This window comes from Penicillium macrosclerotiorum (genome assembly GCF_028827735.1).
Source record: "Penicillium macrosclerotiorum strain IBT 26536 chromosome Unknown utg000007l_segment0_segment0, whole genome shotgun sequence".
In the NCBI taxonomy this organism is placed as follows: domain Eukaryota; kingdom Fungi; phylum Ascomycota; class Eurotiomycetes; order Eurotiales; family Aspergillaceae; genus Penicillium; species Penicillium macrosclerotiorum.
Window position 1 is genome coordinate 531282 of NW_026643086.1, and position 19436 is coordinate 550717.

Consider the following 19436-nt stretch of genomic DNA (forward strand, 5'->3'; position numbering starts at 1 on the left):
AAACACGCTCGCAAGAAGTGGCAAGATGCGCGAGAAGCCGGGGTGAAAGCTGCTTATGTCATCCACCTCCGCGGAGCCAAAACTTCCAAGGATTTTGTTGCGCGCATCTATCTCTCCGTAGGCATCGGCGTCAACTCGCAATTGCTATCTACGGAGCCCGTTGCGGTACTTTGCATCTGATTTTTTCTTATTCACTCTGTTCAACCTCGCCGCACTCATTAATCTCCATCGCCATGCCTCCCAAGGGCAACGTCTCGACCCGGTTGAACCCGCTCCGTCTGAACACCATTGAATACCTTCGTGTTCGTCGGCCAAACCAGCATGAACAGAACACCTGTGTCACCGTTATGTCCTCGATGCTGAGTATGTGCCATTATTCCCTATATCATTCTGTCGCGGAGATAGCCTGGAAGATGCCGCTCCCGCACCGAGAATGCCAATACCCACGCCCGGCTTCTTCGCCCACACATTTCAGCACGAATGGACGCATTGCTAACAAGAATTCCCCTTTGACCAGACTGCTGGGCTTCCCAGGGCTACGGAGCTGAGGGCTGCGCAGCTCTAGAGACGCAACTGCGCAAGTGCATGGACGCACCGGTACGTCAACTCAATATATCCTCTCCCAGCTCCCAACCCCGACAATTTACTAACGCAATTCCTCTTTACACGCACAGAAATCTCAAGAGAAGAAGAAGAACACCGTCAACTACCACCTGATGAGAATGTACCCGAAGGTCGTGGGCCCGCGCAAGAAGGACGGTGTCCTGGGCTAAATTGCATCCTCGACATGGACAGCCGGTGGACACCGGGCTTCCTGTCTGACCAGGGGGTAGAATTTACATAAGGGAGTTTGGGGTCCTTTACGACACCTTTCCTGCAGGGGTATATCCGGTGGCAGATTTCTGTGCCTGGTTCCTTTTGCATGAAATGGGCATGGGAGTTGGTTCTTTTTCGATTTTTTGTTTCTGCGCATTTGTACAGTATATATACCTTCGCGGATATGTGGCATTGCCTTGCAAAAGAATTCATTGTATTATTAGCTTCAGAGCTTAGAGTCCTGGTTGGTTATTCCGGGCTCGGATCTTTTTGCATTTCGTCTCTTCTCATTTAATCTTCTCGAACTTCACCATGAGCTTCTCGCCCTTGGGATGTACGGTGTACGCATCGATCGCCTCAATATCGTCGTCATTGACGATCGTCGTGCGGAAGTTCGAGTAAATGGCCGCAGCCACCAGCTTCGTTTCTGGGGAAGGTGAGTCTTCAGAGCATATCCAGAGCAGGCGGTTGTTCGAACTGTACCTTGCAGCGCGAGATTACTGCCCACGCACATGCGTCCTCCGCTCCCGAATGCCCAAAACCAACGGCGTCTTTCCTCAAGTTCATCGAATGTGTTCTCCTCCTTGAGCCATCGGCCCGGCTCCCAGGTTTCGGGATCTGGAAAAACCTCGGGATTGCGGTGCAGGGAATAGGCCTGCGCATTGACGCGCGTATTCGGTGGAATTTTGTCGTATCCAGCCAAACTGCAAGAGGGCGCGGGTGTGACTCGGGGTTGGATACCTGGAATTGGGGCATGGAGTCGTAAGGTTTCGGTAACGATTGCTTCAAGTAAGGGTAGATTATCTATGGACTTGGGAGATGGTAGATCCGCGAGACCGGGAAATTGGATCGGGGGATCAAGCGTCTGTAACTCCTTGCGAAGCTTGTCTTGAATCTCAGGATGACTGGACAACTCCCAAAGCAGGTATGTCAGGCCGACTGCGCTGGTCTCAAAGCCTGCAGTCAATTGGTCATACATCTCACAGGCGATATCGTTAAGCTGCTCAGTGCGGTCTAGCTTGACACCATCTTTAGCGGCCTGCTTGTCAAGGCTGTATTTCAGCTGCTTGTATACAATTGGCTCAATGGTTGGATCTGTTGAATCCATAGATTGCTCAGCCTTGCCACAAAGATCCAACGCCCAAGCATCTAGCATGTCATTTGCAGTGTCGCAAAACTTGGGGATGACTCGGAGACCCACGCACTTCATCCAGCTATTCAAGTATGGTAGTTCCTGTTGGTAAAACTCGAATGGCTTGCGACACATGTACATATGAAGCCAGTGCTTTCGGAACGAATGGTCTTGGAGGTGGTTTGTTCCATTTTTCAAGCCGAACAAATAGCACGAGACAAAGTCCATCGTAAGTCCTGAATTTAGGTCATGTACATCAAGGGTCTGGCTCGCAGCAGCGGCGTCTTCAAGTATCGGTAGTAGTCGCTCCACAATAACTGCCTTTGACACAACCCGAAGATGTGGCGAAGACTGCAGTGTCGACTTGGAGTATATGTTGGACAGCATCCTCTTGCGAATCGAGTGGGGTTTGCTTCCAACCATGGTGAACATGCTCACCGTCCTGGCAAGGTAGTTAGTCTTCATGTTGCCATGTTCCTAGGGAATTTCAGATCAGTTCCTTACCCCAGTGACCCAAAGACACGCGGGTACCAATCATGTTTCTCAAATCCGCCGGTATAGACCGACTTGATTCCCCCATCGACGCAATTCACTGAGATTTCAGACGGGCCGAGCCTGACGATGGGACCAAGTCTCTCATGCGCGGCCTGGATGGTGCGATTGTTCTCCATACGGAACCGCTTCCACAGCATCCAGGCCGGAGAAATAGGCACGCTCCAGTGCGCATTCGGAATCTTGGCCAGCGGCGAGATAAAGGCCGGAAATATGATGGCTTTGTATAGCACCAGGGCGACGACGGCCGCCGCCGCCAGAGAAGTGATTGAGATAGGCATACTCGGGGATCAATAAATTGCCATAACTTCACAATGCACTGCGTATCCTTGGTGGGAAGACGTTTGATCGATGCGTTTTGTGAGTGGGTGGAAGGTGCTGGGGTAGCGGAACCAAAGGGCACATGTAGTCTTCCGCCCAGATTCCGCAGCTTTAGGTAATTGAATACCACACCCCGCGCGGAGAGATCAAAATCAATGGCCAAAGCTCCGAACAAGCTGTGGAGGAAAATAAGACCAGGAAGGTAGGAGCGATATGAAGTCTGAAGCTGCGTCCAACCAGATTGTCGGCATTACTTTGCAGCCCCCGCGAATCGCGATAAGGACGATAAGTGGGATGACATAATAGACGGAGGAACCCGATCTTGCAGAATACTCAACTACTAACCCAATAAAGAGAAATATACGGGAGTTTATATATACCAGCGGAACCTGTAGACATTGACGAGATGTCAGTCCGAGTTTGAGGTGACAGACAGATTCAGAAACTAGAACTATGGACGCATGAAATTTTTGGACACTAGAAGAATCAAACGTGCGGGGGCACAGGACGCAACACAACGAAGAGATCAGCTAACTACGTGCACTGCAACGAGATATGGATCCCCCGGCCCGGCCCACTATCTGAAGGGTATAAAAACACGGCGACACAACAAGGATACATTGCTCGCGGCAAGTGGTATGGTTTTTCTTGGGACTATCTGCATAACCTCAACTCACTTGAAGAGGCTGGTGAAAACACCGGCGCCTTCAGTGGCATCATCTGGGTAGACGTAGAAGGCGAGGGCAAGAATCAAGTACCTAAAGAAGAAGAGGAAGAAAGACGGTTAGATGAGGACATTCCGAAAGGTCGAACGAAAGAAAGAGAAAACATACATTCCCAGGCACATGCCACCCTCGAGATAGTTCGACTTGCCATCCTGGATCAGCAGAGTCACGACCAAACCGGAAATGAAGAAAGCGACAGTCTCAAAGGTCTGGAAATGCAGGGTCATATCGATCTGCATGATCCAGCCCAGAATGACAAGGAAAGGTGTGACAAAGAGCGCAATCTGCAAGCTGCTGCCGATCGCAACCCCAATCGCGAGGTCCATCTTATCTTTGTACGCGACCACTACAGCAGTGACGTGCTCCGCTGCATTTCCGACGATCGGGATCAGCACCAGACCAATGAAAGTTTTACTCATGCCGGTCTTCTGCACAATGCTGTCGATGCTGCCAACCAGGTAGTCGGCGCAGATCGCGACCAGCACTGTCACGACGATGAGCGCCACGGTAGCAGGAATAGGGCGGAGCAGGCGCTCCTCCTCCTCCTGTTCGCCCTCCGCGCCACTGCCGACCTCGGCATCGCTGCCGTTGGCCTCTTCAAACAGATCGGCGTGGGAGCGCAGCTGGAAGTAAAGATACATCACGTAGATAATCAGCAGGATGATGGAGGTTCCGTGCGAGAGGATGAGGATGTTGTCTTGCGCATTTTGCTTGGAGTTGGAGAGGGCGGCGTAGAGAGTCGCGGGGATAATCAGCGAGGCCGACGCCACGGCCATCAGCGACGACATGGTCGAGGCGACAGTGCTGTTGAACGACTGCTCCCGGAAGCGGAGGCCACCAACGAAGAAGCAGCACCCGAGAACCAGGAGGATGTTGGACAGAATGCTGCCGAGCATACTAGCCTGGACAACCCGAATCTGCTTGTCCTTCAGAGCGATAATGCTGACCTAGAGGCAACAGGGCCGATTAGCATGGGAATCCCGAGACTGGTCCACGACACGCGCCGGAGAATTTCGTCCAAGAGGTCAGTACTTACAATCAACTCAACGGCATTGCCAAAGGTCGCGTTCATCAGGCCACCCAGGGCCTGGCCCATGGTCGCCGCCAGTTCCTCCGTCGCAAAGCTCAGCAGCGACGCCAGTGGGATAATGGCAAAGAAGTTCAGCACGAAGATAGCGGTCGAGTCCCACTCAAGCACGCCGGCAATGATGCCGAGGGGCACAAAGATGAGAAGCAAGTTGACATAATCGCGAACCAAGGTTAACCAAGTGAGGCGAACGACCTGCAGCGGCCAGCGCACCCAAGCGCGATTGTCCTTGGGATGGTGATGGTGGCCGCCATGCTGTTCCTGCTCATGGCCGGAAAGACCGGAGAAAGAGGTTGGGCGGCCCAGCAGCGACGTACGCTCGCCAGGCTCGAGGGTGCCATTGCCAGATGTGCTCATGCTTCTTGATGAGCCGAAGCTATAGCTTCGAAACTGCGAGCGGAAACTGACGGAAGCTGGTGTGAGGAAGGGGGAGCCGGGTCAGCGTTTTCAAGGATTTCCTGGAAACACAATGCCCAGAACCAACAAATGATGGCAACGTCTCGAATATCTCATAGATCGAATGGGAAGGGGAGGGGGCGAGAGATGTTGGTTGTTGGGGGGAGGAATGGAACCTACACATGACGAGAATCACCAATCTAATTATCAGGGTCAAGACCTCCTCTCAGTCGCGAGCCAAGCTTCTACCAAAGTTCAAAGAATTGGCGGGGTCGTTTAATTTCCAGCCACAGGAAGAAACGACGGAACGACGGGGGGCAGATCCGTGGTTGCGTGGTGATGGTGGTGGTTTTGCGGAGCGCAAAGAACCTGTGACGAAAGACAATGCACAGCCTCGATTTGCTGGGGGGTCACTAGCGCTGTCGGCCACACATCGTTGGACCTCTTTCCCTTGTTTCGGAGCAACAAGGAGCTTGGGACGCTGATCCGGTCCACTGGCGAGGTCCACTCTTCATCCTATTGCCGGCATCTGATTAGCTCTGTGCACCCGCCAAGGAATGCACTGCCACTCGCCACGACAGACTCGCGGAACCGGGGAAAAAGGATGCATAATGTATGGAGCCACAGGAGCTACCAGGGCCGTTCTGGCACCTGATGACGACGGAGGGGTGACAACTCCGGGGCTCGGAGCTGTGAGGGACAAGAGTGGCACCGAGTACAGCGAGTATATAGAGTTTACATAGTGTCGTGCAGCGATAACCTAGTCAGGTATCGAGCTACATCCATACGAAAGTCATGCCTAGCCAGCACTCCGAGAACACAAAACACAGTCAATCCAGAAACAGCATAACACAAAAAGTCCTGTGTGTCGCACAGATACTTTAGGTCGGTATTTGGCAAGCCATGATAAAGACAAGACGCTGCGGAGATTAGGACTATAAACACATGGAGGTATCTATCTCATAACACCCAGAAAAATCCCCGGTCCACAGTGAGCATGGATGAATGACAGGAGAGGGAAAAGAGAGAGAAATGGTATGGGAAAAGAGACAGAAAAGGAGACACTGGCGAAGAGAAGGAAGAAGGGGAAAGTTACATGAAAGGAATAGTAGGAGTAGTTATAGTAAATCACATCAAGAAGTGAACCAAGAGGGGAATTCCGAATAGGAAAATAAATAAAAGAAAAGAAAAGAAAAGAAAAGAAAAGAAAAGAAAAGAAAAGAAAAGAAAAGAAAAGACGAAGAGAGAGAGAGAGAGGGAGAAAAAGGAGCGTCAACATGAGATCAAAGGAGTGGAAGATAGAACTGGAGAACCCCAGTCTACTCTTCCGGCAGCGCACCGTTTGCTTTGAAATCCATCCGGCTGGTCTTCCGTCCAACACCCTTAAGCAAACTGAATCGTCGAAAGACCGAGTCGCGCATACCGTTGTTATTGGCATTGCTCGTCGCAGGGGAGGAGGCATGGGAGGATACCCGGGAGACCCCGTTGGTCGCCGCAGTCACGTCGCGGCCAGTATGAGCGCTATCCCGGGTAACTGGGCGGGAGTACTCGCGCGTGGATGGGATCGTGGACCATCCGCCATTCGAGGCAGGCACCGGTCGATCAGAAGGTGCGGCCGCTGCACCGCTCGCCGTGGGCCCGCGATGCTGCGAGCCCGCACGACTGCGACCGTCGTGAGACGGGGCACCAGTATCGCGGGACGCACTGCGCGAGGGGCGCCTCTTCAGGGACGTGCCGGAGGCCTCATCACCAGCGGCGGCGACCGAGGGGGATGAGCCATGCTTAATCTTATCTCCGCCAAACCAGCTGCGGCGCTTGTCACTCTTTCCACCACGGGATCGGCTGGTCGCCCGGCTGTGGATGGTGGCCGTATCATCCTCGACACCCTCATCTTGTTCCGGCACACCATTGGGACCTTTGTGGTCAGGCTGTTGCAGGGTGAAGATGGAGTTGGAGGCGCCGTGAGAACGCTTGAATGGATTGATGATGCTGATACGGTGGCTGACCGACTGTCGCTCAGAGCGCTTACGTGTGTGGGTATTTCCCCGCGAAGCCCGGATCAGCTCTTGCTCCGGGCTGACAGATCGCTGCACAGCCTGGTTGCGACGTGTCTCGGAGGAACTGGGGGAGCGCCGAGCGGGCTGTGTGGGCGTTGGCGATTGGTAGTCGGGCGGGGAGGTCGAGAGGGACGCCAGCTCGGGCTCGAACACCACCTCGAATCGCCGCAGTAGCTCCGCTTGGGTAGCTTGCTGGGCAGGGCGCTGGTACAGGGACAACGCATGCTTGATTGCCAAGGCGTGGTCAATGAGAGCAACAGCAAGTGCATTCTCCATCGGATCCAAGGTCTCGGGTAGCTCTTCCTCTTCGTCTTCCTCCTGCTCCACATCCTCTGCCGTCTCATCGGGTGTCTCTTTCGTGCCTTGGGCACCACCCAGGAACCCACGGTACAGGGCAACGCAATTAGATGATGGGCCTCGGAGCTCGAGCAACTGCTCCAATGCTTCGGTTAGGTTTGACAAGCCATTGTCTTCTCCCGAGGCAGCTCGGCGCTCCAAGATGTGCAGCTCTTGTGTCTTGCGCCATGTACGCTCGATGGAGGTCTGCAGCGGAGACAAAGCGATTTCTTGAGCTGAAACAATCTCGCTTCGACGGAGGATGTTAGGGAATTGCTCAGCGACAGTAAAGATAAGCTTTTCAACATATTGCTCGCGGACGTCTGTGCTGTTGGTATGCCTCCGCGATGTAGCAGAGAAGCGAGACGGATCCGAGATGAGCAAATGCTCCCGGACAGAATAAGGTACCTTGGACCGCTGGTAGACAGGGTGAGAAACATCTCGATGGGTAGTGACCCCGCTGATCTGGAGAAATTGGCCCTCGTAGTCAGGAATCTCCCCAGAAGACATGATCTGGGCAGTTGGGTGCTCGCGCTGCATCCGATCCACAAAAGATGCCATACGCTCTGTGGGTGATCCCTCAAAAATGAACTCCTTATCACGCAGGCTGGCAGGGAAACCAAGACCCTTGTAGACCACTCGGAAGTACCGAGGGAATTGCTTGTCGCCCTTAGCAACAAAGTCATAGATGCGAGCCATACTACTCTGGGCTCGAGACAGCTTGGCAAAGTCCATCGTCGTACTTTCATAGTGCGCAACGAGTTCTTTGTAGCAAGCCAGAGCAGGTGCCCAAGCCATTGCATTCTCAAAGTGTTGGATTATCGAGAAATACAACGACTCCTTTCGGTCGAATGCGGTCTGCGCGGGGAATGATGGTGTCATCAATTCAGGCAGAGGTTTATTGAGATCCCATTCATAGAGATCGGCGTGGAACTGGAGAGCGAGGCCGGCCTCGGTGAAGTTACCGGAGGCGGCTTGGTGGTCGGCAAGCTCGTGGACGTAACGAATGAAGATATCTTCCCGGCCCATGTCTTTCATATACTCCATAAGCTTCAGCGCATGCAAGCTCTGGGTCGAAGTACCACTCTGAGAGGCAACCAAGAGATCAAGAAGTTCATCCACTGTACCGATGAGACCCTTAACCGCATTGAAAAGATCCTCGTCTGACTTTGCGTCTCCCTCGAAGAGCTCCAGCAACTCGGTGATGAAGATCTTCTGGCTCACACTTTCACTCATATGCTTGGACTTGAAGAGAGTGTCGAGACTGGAAATGATCTCGGTCTCAATGATCGAGATGTCTTCGTTGAGATCCCACTCGCTAAGAATCATTGTCCGCAGAATGTGAACTGCAACATGGCGCAGGCCTTCATGGACACTAAGGCAGAGGCCAATAATCGGAGGCACCAGGTTCGGAACATACTGAACTTGGTATCCACCCAGCTTTTTGAGATTGAAGCGTTCTCTTTCCTCGTCAGTGGTGTCCCAGCCAATGGCTTCCCATGTTGAGTGCAATAGATCGGCTCCTTGCTCACGAACATCACCAGCAATCTTCCAGACAGCCCGTCGCTTCTGCTCAGGGAAGGTTTCAAGGGCGAGTGCATCGCTGGAGATGACTTTGAGTAACGTGGTGAAGAAACATTCCCAGAGCTTCGTGTCGAATGTATCGGCATCGTCAGCGTCTGGGAGCAATCTTTCAATAAGGAGCAACGCAATATGCTCAAGGCCCTTGATAGCTGCACGATGATTATAGACATGTATACTAAACCAGCTTTCCGGGTAGGCTTCGCAGTCAATAATAGAGTTGTGGGCCTCAAGAGCCTGGCCGACGAACGTGGCAAGCTCTAGTTCTTTTAGATTAGGCATCTTGGGAGATACGATCTTGGCTAGGGCACCCATGATGGCGGAAAGCTCCACCAGCGATTCATCGAACCTCTGCGGTGTCTTGGACAACTTGACCTGGAAGGGGAAGGACTTGCTGAAGAGAAGGGAAAGATATTCTGTCTCCTCAACACCCTCCGTGGAAATAGCACAGTATGAAGCGACAATGCTTGGCATAAAGTAGTACAATTGGGGATCAGGCTGGCTGAGCAACTGGGCTACAATTGCACTGCTGAGCCGAACCTGGTCGCGGTACTGGTCAGATACGCTGGCAGTGGAGCCCCAGTACGGAGCCAACCAGCCAATGCAGCTGGAAATAAGAGTTTGCCGCTCCTCACCGGAAGCGAATATCTCAAACTGGGTATAACTTTGAATGAGCACCAATTTATAGAGGACGAGCATGCCTGTCACGTCCTTGCATGAATCCATGAAACTCAACGCAATCATAATCATTTCATCACGGCCAAGCACCTTTGAAAGCTCGGGGAGCCATGTATGGAAGTGCTGGACAATAAGAGTCTTACTGCCCACCAAGGACGGGGAGGTATTCTTCATCAGGGCTTCCATGGACTTGAAGATGGTATGCAGGTCTCGGTTGAAGGTTGACTGAACTGTGGTAATCCCAATACCTTCTTCCTTTGCTTTCTGCTGTTCACGAGCATTGATAATGAATTTCAGCAGATGACGTCCAACTTTGAAGGCAGCGCGAAGGTTTCGTGATTGCTGCGAATCAGTTGGATTGATCAAAAGCCGGAGGTAGCTGCGGATCAGGCACGGCGTGACGAATGGGAAATTGAATTGCGCGTCGGCGTAATGGTCAACCAGGGGGCCCAAGTTGAATCGTCGGTCATGAGTAATGCCTAGGACGGTAACCAAGTTTTTGAAAATCAGATCCTCATATTCTTCATTGCCAGCGTTCTCAACCAAGATTCCAAATAGTGAATCAAAGACACCACGGAGTTGTTTGACAATTTCGATCTCAGGAACGAAAAGCACACGCTTGAGTGTGTCAAGCACTTCCTCAATAGGACGTTCTTTCCAGTTAAGAAGACTCAAGATAACTTGGTCCTGAGAGTACTCCGTGCTGCAAAGGTGAGTCTCAAGACGAAGAGTAGCCAACGGCCCAGTTACAGCCTCATCCTTGGCTGACTCATTCTTTCCAAGAGCACTCCATGGAAGACTCAAGTAAGCACCCTTGCCGTTCTCAATACTCGATGTCAGCTTGTCATACGCATGGAGCAGGAGCGAATGCTGCCCATCACGAATGAAGGCCTGTTGGTCCCAAAGTGGCATCCAGGCGAGTGCAAAGGGGAACTCTGGTGCATCCGCAACGCTCATGATAATGTGGGAGCCTGGAATTTTCTCGGTAGGGATATTGAGCCGAATAGTCTGATACCAAGGCGAGCCTCGCTTGGCAATTGTTGTCCGCCAAGCGGTATGTGAAGTAGGGGCGGAGGACGGGAAAACACACTTGTCTACCCGAGCACCAGAAGCGTCCCGAACTTCCAATGTAAGTTGGAGATTTTTGAGTCCAATGGTAGACTGTAACGGAATCTGGCCTGCAGATGGATGGGAAAGGAGCGCATCCGTTGGGAATACAGCTTGTGAGAGCGTAACATAAATATCGGATCTCGGTTTGGTAGGCGCCTTTGAGAAGCCAATGCGCCGTGTCTGAATAACATCATGAAGAATTGTAGGGTTTTCGCGCACAAGGGTCTCGGGGTCAATGCTGGTGAAGGGATGCAGATGAAGATGCAGACGTGCAGTATCGGCACGCACGTACCGGCCATTGTGACTTGGTAAGAGTGTATGAAGCAGCTTTTCAAACCCATCAGCGTGGCCTTCGCCCTCTTCTCCTTCGTGAGGAGGCGACCAGATATCAATGATTTGTTCCGCATCTCGATCTTGACGGAGAATCGGAGAAACTTCCAAGATGCCTATGCCGATGGTGCGAATGGCGGATGACTCCTTTGCCGAAGTAGGCTTTGTAGAGGGTTGCTCCTTGGCATTAGACGAACTGCTCGAAGCACGCGGGACACCCGGGGTTGCAGGCTTAGGTGTTTGATCTAGGCTTGGTGAACCGCGAGTCTTAGGGGTCCACATCATGCTGCGCCGTGTCCGGAGACTGCCTTTCACTGATGGTTGAATTCCCCCAGCTCCAGCCGTTTTGGGAGAAGCTGGGCCTTCTCGAGAAATTGATGGTCTTGAATTGGGATCTGCATCAGCCGCGGAGCGCGTTTCAGAGGTACGAACCGAGGCCACCACATAAAGTTGGCGGCCATTTGAGGAGCCATCGCCAATATCGGTGGCGGCAAGGTCGGTAAAAAGTGTCTTTAACTTGTTGCTCTGCGTCAAGCTCACAAACTTATCGGGTGATGGAATGTCCAAAATGTATGTTTCTGAGAGAGGATTGAATGCGCCAGCGTCAGAGCGGGAAAATAGCTGAATACCAATAGATACCGGGCCAGGGACATTTCCTGACACCGCATTGATCTCCAGTAGCAGGTGGTGCAGCGCAGTCGTGTCCGAGTGCACCGTGGGGCGAGTATCCAGCATGCTCATCTCAGATTGCAGCTTGGCGAGTTGAATAGCGGAGTCGTCACCGGTCAATAATCGGCCTCTTTGCTCCGGATCCCGCACAATTACATCTCCACTAAGCATTTTATTGGCTTTCACAAGCTTCCATACCGTCTCATCCCGCAGAGCTTCCTTCTCTTTGCCTGTCAGGACATTGTGAAGCAATTGGCGTCGAGCAAAATCGAGTTCCTGTACAATTGTAGACATTTTCTCCAGCACATCATACTGACGGGCCAGGAGTAGTTCGTGAAGATTTGTCGAGTGCCATTCGCGAAGGCAGGAAGCAATTTCATCCACCAATGGCTCGGTCAGCGACGTCGGGGTCTCATCGCCCACCTTGAGCATGGGCACCGGAGCGGCAGGTTTTGGCGCATCCGGATCGCGTGGAGCGATGGTCACCGGCGTATGTGGAATCGAATTGGTTCGGAGGGTGTGGGCGGATTGCGGGCTCGCCATGTCTCGGTCGTCAGTCTTTTGAATCATGATCTGTGCCGGTTTGCCTTTCTTTGCAACCACCACATCCGACACCTCCCCACCAACTTGGGACTCCGATACCGAGTAGGCGACGCTGTGCCGTGACACATAGTCGGTGTCTTGTCCCACCAGGGTCAGGCGATCGATACTTTTGCGATCGCCATTGAGCAATGCTTTGTAGCCCTCGCCGTCGCCCAGTACCTCGCGAATCTCGACGCAGTTCCGCGGGAAGATTCCCGAGAAGACACGGGCCTCGAGGGTCTGACCCTTGGTACTAGTCAACCCGGCCAGCAATGAGGGTGGCGCAACCAGATATCCGCGACACCACTCACCATCCAAGCCACCTTGTTCAATTATGTACAGTTCATCGCCGAGTTCGAGGGGGAGGTCCGCCGGGGAAGAAGGGTGGAACGGGTAGATGGCCACCGCAAAGGCAATGCGAGGCAGCGGCCGCCAGGGCATGGCTAGCGACGGCAAGCTCTGGTTCCCGTCGCGGAATGGAGACAGAGGCCACGAATTGACGATCTGTCACTCCCCGCAAGCTATGCCGATGGGAGGGAGCGTCCGATCGCGCGAATGTTGAAAGGCAAGGGGAGGCAGGGATTCACGGGGAATGTTCGCTCTGGTCAATGGAAGGCGGCATGCAGTGGAGATTCCAGGTGGTCGGGTCCGGGGAACGGAAGAAAGGAGAAGAATGTGCGATCGAAGGTATGCGACAGCTGAGAAGAGATCTAAAGAGCCATGGTTAGGAGGTGCTCGGATAGCATGGGGCAGCCGTTTGGATATCGCGGTCTTGGGGGCCAAGGAAGCCTCGTTGGGGGGGAACGAAAGAAGAGAGGAAAGCAAGGCACAGGAACACTTGTCACGATTTGCCCACCGCATCGAGACCCAGGGTCCGACGACGCGCAGAGGCGTGTATCCGTGCCCCCCCCCTTGCGAAACCTCTGTGGAGACAAACTGATCCCCCCTTTGGTGAGGAACAGTGGGGAACCAGGGGCTTAAAGAGGAGGGGAAGAGGGACTCATACAACAAAATTAATTGGGCATTGAAATCGAGTCCAGAATCTGGCGAGTCGAGACGGCGGGGAGAGCCAGCACGATATGGAGAGAAGAGAGGAAAACAAGGGGAGGTCAAAGGAACGAAAATCACCGATCTTAAGTTTCTCCCCACACCGACCGCTGGGTTGCCTTCCCGGTCTACTGGGCTACACTGGAAACACCGGGATCGGCCCAATTGACAAACCTATCGACTGTTTCAGCCGACGAGGGTAGCTACTGTCGAAGGAGTAGAGACGGGATACGGATGATACCGGGGGCAGATGTAGGAAATAATCCTCAACCTCTTCTGGGGAACGTGGGATTTGATATCGGAGGGTGACAGTGCAGCTGAAGCCCTAGCGAGTTGGGGCAGCGTTAAGTTAAATTGTTAAATTATTAAATTATTAATTATTAACTTAATAAATTTAGCCAGCGGTGGAGCATCGGCGGCCCCGATGGAGATGGACTAGTCAACTCTTGTAGGGAGCTCATGGTGGTGGACAGAGTAGAAGAGGCCCGTCGACCATGTATTCCGCCGCTTTTCAGGGTATGCTTTCGAGCTCAACGCGAGCCATTGGGAACCAGGGCGAACGCCAAAGCCCGTGACTCCGATTTGAGGACACTCTCCGGGCGTCGCGATCTCGAAGCACAGACCAGAGCGTGCCCCTGAACGTGTGGAAAGTAAAATGAGGCCTCGAACCAGTGGGCCGGGCTGGTCGAGTGCGCCAATCACGACGAACGGACCGGGGGCAGATCATGGATACACGCCGAAACTAGAGAGACAGGCAAACGAAAGGGACCAGGCACGGTCATAGAAGCTCCTGCTTTGTGTAGGAAGATCAACCCGCAGTCGAACGGGAGAGAATGTTATGAGAGGTACAGAAAGAGAGGCGCCGGGAGTATACAGATCTACAGAGTTCGTAATCGAGAAAGTGAGGGAATATAGAGGGATGCATGCGTATATATGACAACTCATGAACCAACCCGGTAAGTTTCAAGAACAATTAAGGAACCAGAACACCCTCAAGACGCCCGGCTGATGACCCAAACCCTCCAGGAACACCCCGACATGGTGAAGAAGAACATCCATGGGGCGGAAGGATAAGAGAAGGAGGTGGCAGGGGGGAGAGCAGTTGAAGGGAATCCTCCGCGATCAAGAGATCAACAGGATCAATCATGAACAGGGAAGAAGAGCAGAGGGAAGAAGAGCAGAGGGAAGAAGAAGAAGAAAGAAGAAGAAGAAGAAGAAGAAGAAGAAAAGAAGAGAGTAGCACAAGATCCAGGCCATATTCACCTCATTTGCGGAACATGGTGACGGCATCTTCCTTGCGCCATTCCATCTCCAATTGCCCTTCATACACCGTATCGATGATCCGGCGCGCCCGGTCCCACGCATCCTCGTAACGGTTCTCACACTCCCGCAGAACCTTCAGCACCAGGCTGCGACTGAGACCAGGGTCATCCGCATCGCCGAAATGCTTCTCCACCCGCTTCTTCAGCATCTCAACCCCGCGCTTGATCTCCTTGGCGTCATACGAGGACAAGACCTTCTTCGCCACCATGCGTGAGTGGCTGGCGCGAGTCGCAATTTCGGTCACATTGCCGTTGGCTTCCAGGTTCTCGACAGACTGGATAAAGTCCAACAGTTTGCCCAGAGGTCGGTGGATGACTGCGTCTAGGTACAGTTTCATGTGTTCATCAAAGTCTTGACGAGCTCGGTCGGCCCAACGCTCGAGGACCGGAAGACTGTGCACATCAACCTCCTCGACATAGTGGTTCATGTTCTCAATCAGCAGAATGTGGTAATTGAGCACCTCCTTGTCTTCGGGGTCGCCCGCGCTAGCGGCCACCCCAGGTGGTTGTCCGGGGGCTTCCTTGGCAATGAATTTGAGCGACTCCCACATAGCTCGATTGATGCGGTCATATGCGTCATTAACACTTTGTCGGATGTCGCAGAGTTCGGCAGGCGGTTGAGCCAGCATATTCTCGACGGCCGTGGAGAAGTGTGGGAACACTCTCATGAAGGAAATTACTCCCTTTCGCTTGTTGACCTTCACTTTAGTATCCTCGATGCCGCGGATCTGCTCATCCACGAATCGATTGAATAGACCCATCAGACGGGAGTGAACCTTTTGCAAGGAGTGGATGATGAATTCTTGGTTGGTATCATCAAGATTGACCATTGCAGATTCCAACCCAAAGAGAATACCGATTCCTTGCCTACAATAAGGTATTAGCACTTGTCGGATATAAAGAGATTATGTCACCGAAAAATGGGCATGGTCACTTACATCGGATCGGCCTGGACAGCCCAGTCTACCATACTTTGCAAATCATTAGGCCAGAAAGAATAAACCTCGTCCATGATCTGCTCTACCCGCTTCGCCATCTGGCGATCGGGGTCATGCGGCTGTTTTGTAGAGAAGTCGGGGCATTGGCGATCCTCCGGAGTAGCGGAGACCACCAAGTCCGAGAATTCGCTGGTGGCAAGCGAGTCCAGGTGGAAAAATTGAATCACAAAATTTTGCTCCTCAGTGATCATGTTCAAGGTCTCGCGCAAAGTCCCGACAAAGGCTTCGAACGGCTCAACCTTACTGGTGGGTTTCTTTTCACTGGAGCCCAAGCGAAGACCAGCTGCGGCTCGGACTGTCTTACCACGTCGAACTGTGAGCTTGCGGGCGGCCATGGTGATGCCTTCGCCTTCCTTTTCCTTTTCTTGACTGGTGAAAAGGAGTTCCTGCTCATCGCCAGTAGGCTTACGGGCGGTCTTCTTCCAAGCCTGGGAGTTGTCTCGGAACTCACTCTGGTAAGATGGCTTGGATTGTTGCTCATAGAGGTGAACAAGACCTTGCCATTCGGCAGTACTGACCTCCTTAGCGAAGAGCATCAATGGATTATATCTCCAAACCTCGGCACGGAATTGTTGTCTCACAGCGGGGTCTAGCTTCATAGGATCTCTGGGTGTGCTAGCCAAGAGATCGGCTCGCTTCTGTTCGGCCATCTTGAAAGCGAGAGCCATGAACGGCTTGAGACGTTGCAGGAATGTCAGGGCGGCAGAGCGGTACTCCTCCTTCTTTTCCTTAATAGCTCGCATCTGGCCAATTTCAGTGTTCGCATATACACCGACACTAGCATCAGCCTGGCGCTTTTTATTTTGGCCAATATCAGCATCGATCATGAGCATGGCCTTATACAGTGTCGACAGGGCAGATTCCGTGTCCTTCAATCCATCCGGGTTGCTCAGCGAGGCTTCCTTCAGTGGGCCCATTTCAGAAGGAGAAATTGAGAGGGTCTTCAAAAGGGTCTGGAGCTCATTTTGGAGCAACTTCTGGTTGGCGGTTTGCACTTGCAGACCCTGAGACTGAGCTTCGATGTAGGACACATCGTCATGGAGAGTGTTTAACTCATGTGAGTATAGGGTAAGCAGGCCATCAAGCTCCTCGCACTCTTCGATTGTCTTGTCGATGAGGACTGCCAGCTGCTCGACCTTGCCTTCTTGCTGTTCGAGGTTGCCCAGCCAGCTGGTTGCCTCGACACGACCAATCTCCCGACGAACATCTGCTTCAAGATCTTCAATCTTTTGTTCATCGCCCAGTCGACCGTTCCAGCCCAGGTCCGACAGAATATCGTCGAAATCGATTCCTCGTCCATCAAGAACCGAAGGGTCAATGCCGAGAGACTGGCAGTATTTCATAGTATGGTCTTCACGGCGCCTCCTACGACGGCCCTGCGCCGCTGGTGAAGGGCTCCGTGAGCGGCTGTCCACTTTTGTAAGTTCTGAGGGCATATCTTTCGGCCCTTCTGCAGATGGAATAGGATCCAAGGGGGTCTCATCCGTGGCAGGTTGAGTGATCTCAACGGTAGGCGCACTTGCCATCGCAGATGGAACGCTAGCCACGATTGATGGTGTAGACGTCTCTTTTTCTAGAGAATCCTCTATGGAGTCTTTCGGTGTGTCCGTAGTAGATCGGGACGGTGCAGGGACAACCTCGGTTATACCATCAGGACCTTCTTCGTCTGCTTTCTGTTTCTTTGCTGCTGCCAATAGACGCTCGCCAGCCCCACCAGGGCGAGGCTTGAAAGCACCATAGGCATTGGCAGCCTTCCGAAAAGCGCCGGCGATGTCTTTGCCTGATTTCTTTTTAATCATGGGACCAAGTCCCGGTCTGTGCGCACCTGTAGCTTCTTCTGCAGCCCCCGTTGTATCAGACGAGGGGGTAGTTGGGGATAATTCCTTTGGAGTATCAGCAGTGGCTTTCGGTGGCTCTTCAGCTGGTACCACTGCGGCAGCTATTTCTGGTTCCACAAGAGGTGGTGCGGATGGGCTTTCTGTCTCTTGGGGAGAAATTTGTTTCGGTGCATCGCGTATTACAACAGGAGATATTGGATCTGGAGCAGAATTCTCCTGGGTCGGCGTCGGTACAGTGTCGCGGCCATCACGATACGGAGATTTTGGACTCGGACCAATGCTGCTTCCAGGGCTTGTTGGCTTGCTGATAGTTAGGGAAGCCGGAGTAGTGGGACGCAGTCCGTCCGTACTGCGCTTTGTTTCCAGGGATCTGGCATCAGCTGGCTGGGTTGTGAGGGTTGGGGGAGGTTTGGGGCCCCTGCCGTCACGCGACGATGGCGGTCTGGGATCTTCTTGGGCGCTAGCCTGGTTGTCTTCTTCGCCAACGTTGAGAAAGGTAGTAGGTGACGGAACAGCAGGGGGTGGATGCTGGGGTGGTGCAAACGGTGAAGGAGCAGGCCGAGATCCGGTAGACGGGCGGCTCATCTGTTCACGACTCTTCTGAGATCGAAGGACCGGACCTTCAGATGGCTTGGGTCGGGCATCTCGGGATCGATCACGGCTTTTCTCACGGTCACGGTCAACGTATGGTGATTGCTGTTGTGCCTGGGAAGGCGACACCCCATCGGCCGACGACCCAGGTCCACCCCGAGATCCTGGCGGTGCCGGTGCTGAAGGCCCAGTAGGTCCCACTGGCCCACCCCCGACAAGTAGTTGCAATTCTCTATCCTCAAACCCAGTCAGATCCGGTACCTTTCCTCCGGTGTACTTTTTGTAGATTTTGACCAGACTACCAATGAAGAACTCCTTTTCCTTGGAGCTCCGAGCATGCCAATAGTAAGGTTTCCCAACTGTGACCACAAAACCAACTGTATTTGCCCACTCTTTTTGCTGTTGTTCGGCTTGTGTTTTGGGCACGAAAGCGCTATATGATTGGATCGCGGAAAGGTCATCCAGCATCCAGGTTTTGCCAATTGAAAAAGACCCATCGCTATTCTCACGAGCTTTGTGCATCCGGACTCGGCCTGACCTTCGGACTGAGACAATAATGACACGGGGTTTCTTATTTTCGGGTGCCGAGCTCGGTGGGGCAGGGGTGGAGGGATACGCTGCATCTTCCGTGATGCGAACATGAGTGATATAGGATTCGACCACTAGTAACGCAGAACGAGTTAGCAAGAACGGTTTTGAATATCGTTACTTGTCTCCCGGCAAAGTCGCAAAGTGCATATGCAAAAGGGCTGATCTGAATCTCCCATAAATGACAGTTCGTACAAGGATTGCCATTTCTTTCCCCCAGGAGACAGTAGTGGTGGAAGAGAGCTTTTCCCTGCGAGGGCGCAAAGAGATGAATCGGTTTCCCACTTACAAGTTCCATCGCTATCCGTTTTAGAGTAGCAGCTTTGAACGATACGTTTCTTCTCGTCTTCAAACTTCTCGGCTCTTGACATAGCAGAGGCATCCCCGGAGCCATTGCGAGACTCGCCTCCGCGGCGCGCATCGCCCGGTGGGGGTGGACGAGGACGGTCACGGCCATTCATTATGGCGTCTCTTACCAGATGGTCCACGCCAAAAATCGTTCGTTGACTCCGTAAGATCAGGAGGACATTGTCAGGATATCGAGGTCAGGTGGAGGGCCTATACCCGCGCGTCCGGCACCGAAAGCCAGATTGCAAATGTTTGCCCACTTGCAAGGCAGTCACAGCTATCAAGCCCAGGTCAATTTATTGCAATGGGATGGCGCGTTCAATGCAATGCCG

At 52.9% G+C, this 19436-nt stretch overlaps 4 protein-coding genes across 4 annotated transcripts; 1 reads left to right on the forward strand and 3 right to left on the reverse strand.

The window, feature by feature from the left end:
* Positions 1 to 233: 233 nt before the first annotated feature.
* Positions 234 to 773, forward strand: N7462_007010 (mitochondrial 37S ribosomal protein mS37; the record flags this gene model as incomplete). Its single annotated transcript, XM_057078728.1, has 3 exons — positions 234 to 363; positions 518 to 597; positions 675 to 773. The coding sequence occupies 3 exons, from the start codon at positions 234 to 236 to the stop codon at positions 771 to 773; spliced, it is 309 nt and encodes a 102-aa protein (XP_056931398.1).
* Positions 774 to 1103: 330 nt separating this feature from the next.
* On the reverse strand, positions 1104 to 2781 carry N7462_007011 (cytochrome P450; the record flags this gene model as incomplete). Its single annotated transcript, XM_057078729.1, has 3 exons — positions 1104 to 1293; positions 1329 to 2390; positions 2453 to 2781. 3 exons carry the CDS (start codon positions 2779 to 2781, stop codon positions 1104 to 1106), a joined length of 1581 nt encoding a protein of 526 aa, XP_056931399.1.
* Positions 2782 to 3494: 713 nt separating this feature from the next.
* On the reverse strand, positions 3495 to 12813 carry N7462_007012 (guanine nucleotide exchange factor DCK1; the record flags this gene model as incomplete). The annotated part of the gene is made up of 4 exons (XM_057078730.1): positions 3495 to 3579; positions 3655 to 4488; positions 4590 to 5046; positions 6369 to 12813. 4 exons carry the CDS (start codon positions 12811 to 12813, stop codon positions 3495 to 3497), a joined length of 7821 nt encoding a protein of 2606 aa, XP_056931400.1.
* A 1870-nt stretch (positions 12814 to 14683) lies between these two features.
* N7462_007013 (GTP-Rho binding exocyst subunit SEC3) lies at positions 14684 to 19217 on the reverse strand (the record flags this gene model as incomplete). Its single annotated transcript, XM_057078731.1, has 3 exons — positions 14684 to 15608; positions 15680 to 18830; positions 19046 to 19217. The coding sequence occupies 3 exons, from the start codon at positions 19215 to 19217 to the stop codon at positions 14684 to 14686; spliced, it is 4248 nt and encodes a 1415-aa protein (XP_056931401.1).
* Between the last annotated feature and the right edge of the window lie 219 nt (positions 19218 to 19436).